Source organism: Saccostrea echinata, unplaced genomic scaffold (assembly GCF_033153115.1).
Source record: "Saccostrea echinata isolate AGI-Se365-2 ecotype Australia unplaced genomic scaffold, CSIRO_AGI_Sech_v1 ptg000023l, whole genome shotgun sequence".
Classification (NCBI taxonomy): Eukaryota; Metazoa; Mollusca; class Bivalvia; order Ostreida; family Ostreidae; genus Saccostrea; species Saccostrea echinata.
This window is the reverse complement of record NW_026889772.1, coordinates 6,864,046-6,872,773: the sequence shown is the minus strand read 5'-3', so window position 1 is coordinate 6,872,773 and position 8,728 is coordinate 6,864,046. Positions and strand designations below refer to the sequence as shown.

General features: G+C 34.5%; 1 protein-coding gene across 1 annotated transcript; it reads right to left on the bottom strand.

Annotated features, from left to right (window-relative positions):
* Positions 1 to 3,910: 3,910 nt before the first annotated feature.
* Positions 3,911 to 6,062, bottom strand: LOC133191634 (prestin-like). Its single transcript, XM_061327379.1, has one exon. It carries the CDS (start codon positions 6,060 to 6,062, stop codon positions 3,933 to 3,935), a length of 2,130 nt encoding a protein of 709 aa, XP_061183363.1. The 3' UTR covers positions 3,911 to 3,932.
* Positions 6,063 to 8,728: the final 2,666 nt, after the last annotated feature.

Genomic DNA, 8,728 nt, shown 5'->3' with positions numbered 1-8,728 from the left:
ATAGTTTTAGGTTGTCATTTTGAACCGGTATATTTACATCACCAGTAATGATATGTCCAGTTGGAATATAGTTGAAAAAGAGAAAAAACAAGAACACTCAAGAGGATTTTGTGTTAGATGGACAATATCTACGCACTGTAGAGCTTGTAATTGGAAAAAAAAACTGTAGGAAATACAAGGTGTAGACTTCAACTTAAAATATGGTGGAATACAAGACTGAACTTTTTTTATGATTAAGAGTATTGTTGCTAATGTTTACAGCGTCTATACCTTTCTTAGCAAAAATAGACAGGTTGATTAGGAATTGTTATCTTTCGTGACCAGTGTCAGTTTAAAGAGTCTGTGTTGAGCAGCATCCATAATCACAAACACTAGTTAGTTCGGATGTTGATGAATCCATGTATAGCATATAAAAGTTTCAGAATAAAGTTAAGTGCAAATTTGATGTAGACCTACTTATTTATATCATTGACAAAAAGTAATAACGAATCAAATGAAACATCATATATATTTGTTTACTGTATGATCGATGTCCATGACTGCGCTAACGTCTTGGTTTACTGTTCAAAAGTCTAATCACGTTCACAATGGTACACTGCGGGCTTGAAGAGTTTCCTACATTATTGATGTGGTCATATGGAAATGCAGTTTCAAGTTTCCTAATCCAGTATTCTTCTTGTTGTCGAAAGAAATTGGATACTTAAAGTAGGGCTATTAGTGGGATAGTAATTTTTTCTCTAAAATTCTAACACTCATAGAAAGAACAGAATGGTTATGGGATTTGAAATGTTTATAAAGATATCGCGAGTCCCCATTATTTATTTGAAACCCTTATTCTCTTGTTGAGTGAGCCCTTGGTTTCTCCAACACAAATAAGACCACAAAGATTACATTCAATTCCATAGACAACGTTAGAAGACTTACAACTCAGATCTTCACAAGTTTTGGTGATAAATCATTGTCCCGTGAAGTCATGAAATTCTATCAAAAGTTTTGAAGGATTTAAACTTGAAAAATTGTGTCTATGCCCCTTTGACCAACTAACTACTAAACTATACAGCCAACGTGATGACATCAGCTTTTCCATTCTCAACTTCCCCTTTTTATGTAGTTATATTCCACTATAACCTGAATATCCTCCAAGTCGATCGTCGTCCAACGGATTCGGTATGCAGGAGATTGTTCTTAGCACGATTAACTTTTTAACCAAGACTACTGCCAAATAAATTGGTGTTACAGGGCTTTAAGCAAACCCAGAATTTCGCAAATTATATCATAATGGTTGATATGATGACCTTGTTTGCAATTACAACCTATTGTTGGTTCGATTTTTGTCTGATATGTTTCATACCAAATTGGAAGGTAATTGGTTTTACTCTAATTTTGAATACAGATCACTCTGTTAACCTGATAAATACAAAGGGGTTCCGTCAGGTCTGATCTGTCGACAGGGGGAAATTCTCGAATGCTAGAAAGTTGATTTTCTCGAACACTCAAATTGAAGGAATACATGTCTCCGAGCACAATTTAAAATCAAATAATTACTAGAAATACAAGGATAGAACTTTTAAAGGGTTATTGGCGGGGTGGTATTTTTGTTACTTTTGCTTTGTCAAATGAATCTAGATCCCCAACTTTAGAATCACTGAGCGGGGTGCTACATGTGGCTTACGATAATTGACAAAAGAATCATCAACAATTAGTTTAGATGTGTAATTATTTTATGATTCCAAACTATAACAATCGCTATTTGATTATTTATGTTTCTCCTGTTCGATACGAATCAGGGAAATTTTACAAAAAAAGACTATAATGTCACTTTGGATTACTAGATCAAATTGCTGTGTTGCAGCAGTTCTGATGTAAGTATTTATTCTAATATCACATGAAGATTAGTTAAGAGGAGTGCCTTAATATATTTCTGTCTGTTTTGTTACCCTGTAAGTTTGTATTATAGTACAAGATATCAGCATTATAACAGAACTCTCTTTTGAATTCAGAAATAACACTGCTTACTCGGAGATAAGTGAAGTTTACCTTGTGCATATGGACTACAGAGATATGCAGTCATGGTGTCTTGTATCAACTTTTCTGTTGAAAATCTGCCAACACCTTAAGAACTTTGCAGATTTGTCAGAATGATAAAAATAAACCCATAAACTATTAAATCTGTGTGCTTAAGGTCAAGATCTGGTAAATGATTCTAGACTGTCTATTTAGTGCTAGGTCCATTATGATGTCATAATGGATTTAAATTTACTTTTTCCCGTACTTTACGGCTATAACAGAATAATGTAGAAAATGACGCATTTTCTTGGAATTCAATTTGAAATCATGTCAAAAGGAACCCCGATACCTATATTCATTTTAATATCATGTAAAAGAAGAGGACAAGAAGATATGAAAAACCGTTTTCTGAGAGGCTGTAGGCAATATTGATACATTTCCTTTGTCTGATATCGAGAAAACTCCCATTTTTATACCTGATTTTCTTCATTTTTCATCGAAAAAGGCAGTATAAAATATGTTTTTCGTTGAGTTTATCTATAGTATGCCCCGATACACCTTAATTTATTAAGCTATAATTGTAATGGATTATTAAAGGAATTTGTTTCTCAAATTTGAGAAATCTGTAGGCACGTTTCATTTACTAGATCTTGACCTTATACACAAATTTCCCAAAACATTTCATGAGTTCCAAAAAATAAAAATGTTTCTGATATCATAATATCTGATAACACACCATATTATGTACATGGTATTTTCTAATATCAGAAATTCTAGCTTTTGGTATCAGAATATAATCTGAAATCAATAAATAATTATCTGATTTCAAGAAATCGATGCATTTTTTTCTCATCTAAAAAAACTCGATTTTTATATGAATATTATTTTTTTTATTTTGTATGAATAATTTTACCGAAAATGTCCGCGTTCATTCATATAAAACAATGATTTCTCTCCTAAATATTGCAGGAAATCCAAATTGTGCCAACTCCTGAAACTGTTACGCTTTCGTTTATTCTTTTCAACATGTCTATCTTCTCAAGAACCACTGGCCAAAAAAATAAATAAATAAATAAATAAAACGGGGGGGGGGGGGTTGTTGTTGGCTGGGAACACAATCGAGGATCAAATTTTTCATGGGAATTTAAAAAAAAATGTAGATCTTTTTTTTTCAAGTAAGCTGAACCATGATTAGTGATATTAATATGCAAACACCGTCAGGTCATGTAGATTCAAGTTTTTTTGGGGGGGTGGGGGTGCGGTGGGGGGAGTAGGATCAAGAATCAAACAATATATGATCTTTGCTAAGAACAACATGGTCATGATTAGTCAAACTGATATGCAAGCATCCTTAGGTAGTGTACATTTAAGTTTTTTTCAAATCATGGCACTTGGGGCTAGTATGGAGCCAATGTTCTAAAGAAAAGCAGATCCATTGCTGTGACTCAGACTAGCATTAATTATGGCCCATTGGCTTCTTGTTTGATACTGCGATTAATTTCTGATATTAAAAATGAATTTCTGATATCAAAAAAAAAAAAAAAAAAAAAAAAAAAAAATTATGGTGTCATAAAGTTATGTTGTATGTTGGTGTTAGGAAAGTTTTTTAAAATCAAAAATGGAATAGGTGATATCATAAAATTTAATTTTTGATTTAATACACGTTAATTTTTGATTGGATACCTGTCTAACTTAAATATCAGAAAAAGATAACAATAAATCAAAATTTGTGCTATCATAAAATAATTGTCTTATATTAAAAATTCGATATTTGTGATTTCAAGATTTAATACACGATACCAAAAAATTCTTTTTATAAATGTCAGAAAATGCAAAAAATAAAAAAAAAAGACTCCATGCAGTGTCATAATGTTCTTAAAAAAACTGTAAAGTTGAATGATTTTAATTTAAAATTTATTAATGCTCTAAAGACGAGTAGAATTAGTTGAAATATTTAGTGCTATAGCATCCACAATATCCGGAAAAATATTTTCTTCACCTACTGTTTCTATGAGCTCTGACCTCCTCATAACGGACAGAAAACTATCTGTACATCTAATTAAGAGAACCTTAATCCCAACATAGCGGTATTCTTTGACAACGAGCGAGAGTGTGGAAATTCCATTGACATCTACATAGTTAAAGGAAGAACAGTCAATTATAACAAGCCTCTCGTTGCTGCTTGTATTCTCTGCTTCCGTTTTATCATCACCCTTGGTAGGAGTGGACTCCACGGAGAGGGTGACTTCCGTTTTATCGTCACCCTTGGTAGGAATGGACTCCACGGAGAGGGTGACTTCGTTTGAATCCTCGGGGTTTTGTGTTCTAGGGTCCCATGCTACTCGATAAAGACTTTCACGAAAGAATTCTGATGTTGCAAAGTAAAGTGAGGATTCCATTTTGAAGACCTTTACACCAGGAGGTAAAACTGTAAAGTTTGTTTCTCCGATGTACAAGTCTTCATTTCGCAGTTTTCCAATCAATCCTTTTTTCCCTCTCTGGCTTTGAAACACTACCAGAAAAACACTTAATCCTACACCGCAGTATAAAGCATATGGAAAGTCAATGAATACTCCAGTAGCTAACGTAGCAATCCAAACAGTAAAATCATATTTGTTTATCCTCCATAACCGGGGTAAATTGCGAAATTGTAGAAGCAGGTTCTTTACCGCCATGATGACCATTATAGACAGCACAGGTAACGGTAAGTACTGAAAATATTCTCCCAAAAATAGCAATATAAGCAAAATCACTAGGGCAGAGAAAATCCCATTTATGGTAGTTTTAGCGTCCATAGATTTAAGTAAGATGGTACGCGGTGGTGCCACGCATGAGGGAAAGCAAGAGAAGAAAGAACTGCCAAAGTTGGACATTCCATATGCCACAAGCTCCTGATCAGCATTGATGGCGTTCTTAGATTCGCATACTTTGGTCATTGATATGGTCAGAACAAATACGATGATAGCAATAACAATAGAATTTCCTATGATGCCACTTCTGAGGTCTGGGAGGGTGGGGGTCGGTACACCTGGAGGAATATTGCCGACGACTGGAATCCTGTACTGGGAATCTAATTCGCCAAAATAAGACACGACACTACCCAAAATCACCAGAATAAGGTCTATTGGAATTGGCATAAACATTTTCGATTTGAATTTTTCATTGATGAAATCTTTCACAAATATTAAAATTATTATGCACACAATGGATGTGACAATGGAACCAACATTAGCCGTTGTGATTTTCTTAAAAATTTCGATATATGTTATTACAATCTTGCCAGGACCCGAAATCAAGGGTATTCGAACTCCAAGGCTCTTTGGAACCTGGCTGGTCATGATGTGGATAGCAGCAGTGGTTGTGAAGGCTCCAACAAAAGGTGATGACATGTATGATGCAATGAATCCAAGTCTTAATAATCCCAAAACAAGAAGCAGTACCCCCACTATAAACGAGGAACCAGCTGCGATGGCTGCTTTCATTTCCACAAAATCCTCCTCACTGATTTGTTCGTCAGTGTTGTTGGAACTGTAAGCGCCTCCACTCGAGGCCGGTGTAGTCACCTGACTCTGTATGAGATTTGCAGTGAACAAGGAGATGACGGCGTTTGTTCCGAACGACACAAACGGACAGGTTCCGAAAATTACATATAAAACAACAGGAAAGAATGACGTGTAAAGTCCATATTTTGGAGCTAGAGAAGATAGTATACCGAAAGCCATACCTTGCGGAAAATGCAAACAGGCTGTCGACAGACCACTGACAGCATCTTTCAGGAGGTATTCTTTGATTTTGTAATGACGCAATACGCTGACAATAGGAAACAGAGAATATAAATACCTCAACACGGATTTACAGGTACAACGTGGGGAGCCCCGAATACTCTTGCGCTTTCCATCGTCGTTTTGATTCTCCGCAAGATCATCCAACTCGGCTTGAGTTCTAGGAAAACGCATCAATGAAAGATATTCAGAGACATCTTCGTCAGAAGAACATTTTTCCAGTTGATGGTTTTGAAGATCATTGAGTCTGGGGAAAAATAAATCTTCATGCATATATTATATATTAAAGATTTCATACTAAATTCGACAATTCTTGAGTCGAAAACAATCACATTTCCATTAAAAAAATCAGTTGACTTTCATAAAAACTGTTAGTCAAAAGATTGTCGATATGATGAAAGCATTGATAAACGAGGGGGAAATCCTACTCTGAGAAGAAAAGAGGAAGAAATTTGACTCTAGAGTGAGACTTCCCTTCGGAGGAAATCCAACTCTAGAGTACAGATTCCGTGGGTGGGGGAGGGGGGAGGGAGGTTGGCTATGGGAGAAATCCTACTCTACAACACCGGATCACAAATCCAAAACTACATTTTTCGACAAATGAGATACATTGTGAGTTTACTAATGTCATGTGGGTACTACAGTCTATATTTGTTGTCAGTCTGGTCCCTACGGTATCTAGCTTCACTGAAATGTGCACAAAACTTTATCTCTTCTCTACCACAGTTACCAAAACTTTTTTGATTTGTCTGATAACTGCCAAGACACAAGGTTATCAGCATGACATCGTAATCTGTGCCAGACCTGCATGCATTTGATAAAATTGATATAGATGACATGACCTCATTTTTTGAATGTATGTTAGAAATAGAGAAAGTTGTCTAGTTGTAATTTTACTTGTACTCCACCCAGAAAAGTTAAGAAATAAAATAGGACTTGGCAGTCACTTTACAAAAATGTTCATGTTACGACTAATGTTGCAACTTTGCATTTACTACAAAAACCTGATTCACTATATATACAAAATGTCTAAAATATCGTATAAAAATGCAGCTTTCATTTTAAAAAAGTTTTAAAAGATAAAAGAGGTTGTCTTCATTGATTTTGTTATAGATATAATAAGATATAAATATAGCTGACATGGTATTCACATGGTAAAAGCGATAATGCACAACTTAGGAAAATACATAATTTAAAAAAAGCTCCATCTTACATGTGATTTCTCATTAAATAATTATTTCCAATTAAGAGAAGATAATGATTATCAATACTTACGTCGTCATATTTTCATTCTACTTCTAATTATATATCACCGGTTTAAAAAAGAACAACCCACTCTGGTTCCAGAAAAAAACCCTGATACCGTGTTCATTATTTAGTATGGAGATATAACCCGGTCTTTTAAACATACAACAAGAATATATAACTAGATGCGATCTCGTTGCGAGCAACGAGTGGGTCTTCCGTCCGATTTTTGATAAGATGAGATACGAATTTGACTGAGATTTTCGTTCATAAATATATGAATAGTGAAAACGTACAATTTGCTTCAGTTATGTTTAACAAAATTTTGATCATTATTGCACCAGAAAACGCAATATTTGATGAAGATTTTAAAATATTTATAGTAGCAGATCGTGAAGATGAACATTACTGTAAAAAGGTTATAGATGAAAGACTTTTAGCCCCTCTGAGCCCCTAATTTGAGGGGTCTTGATATCACATGAAAGGTCTTGTAATTCTGAAGAATTTTCGTTCAACAACTATTCAGTTTTCGAGATATGCAGACTTGAAATATTTAGGGCCATCCCTTTAAGTCCTTATAGGGGCTGTTTAGGGAAAATACAAAGGATGCACATTGTTGAGATCATCATTCTAAACAACTTTTGTTCAATATTGCTTTTCAAAATGTTTCCCCTTTTCGAGATATAAAGCTTCAAAGATTAAGCATTCTGGCCCCTTATGGCCCCTAATTACGTAATATTTGAAGAAAATTTTAAAATATCTAGTTGCAGATTGTGAAGATGAACATTTTTGCTTCAATATTTAATATCAAAATATTTAACGTTAAGGAGTTATAGATGAAAGACTTTTGGCCCCTCTAAGCCCCTAATTTGAGGGGTCAGCCCCTTTTTCTTGATATCACTTGAAAGGTCTTGTAATTCTGAAGACTTTTTGTTCAACAACTATTCAGAAGTTTCGTTTCGTTTTCGAGGTATGTAGACTTGAAATATTTAGGGGCCGTCCCTTGAAGTCCTTATAGGGGCTGATTAGGAAAAATTCAAAGGATGCACATTGTTCAGATCATCATTCTAAGCAACTTTTGTTCAATATTACTTTTCAAAATGTTTCCCCTTTTCGAGATATAAAGCCTCAAAGATTAAGCATTCTGGCCCCTTATGGCCCCTAATTACGTAATATTTGAAGAAAATTTTATGATATAAAGTTGCAGATTGTGAAGATGAACAATTTTGCTTCAATAATTAATATCAAAATATTTAACATTAAGGAGTTATAGATGAAAGACTTTTGGCCCCTCTGAGCCCCTAATTTGAGGGGTTAGCCCCTTTTTCTTGATATCACTTGAAAGGTCTTGTAATTCTGAAGACTTTTTGTTCAACAACTATTCAGAAGTTTCGTTTCGTTTTCGAGATATGTAGACTTGAAATATTTAGGGGCCGTCCCTTAAAGTCCTTATAGGGGCTGTTTAGGAAAAATTCAAAGGATGCACATTGTTCAGATCATCATTCTAAGCAACTTTTGTTCAATATTACTTTTCAAAATGTTTCCCCTTTTCGAGATATAAAGCGTCAAAGATTAAGCATTCTGGCCCCTTGTGGCCCTTATTTATGTAACATATGACGTAAAAATCATAATATATAGTTGTAGTTTGTTGAGATAAATAATTTTGCTTCAGTAATGTATACAAAAATATTGCT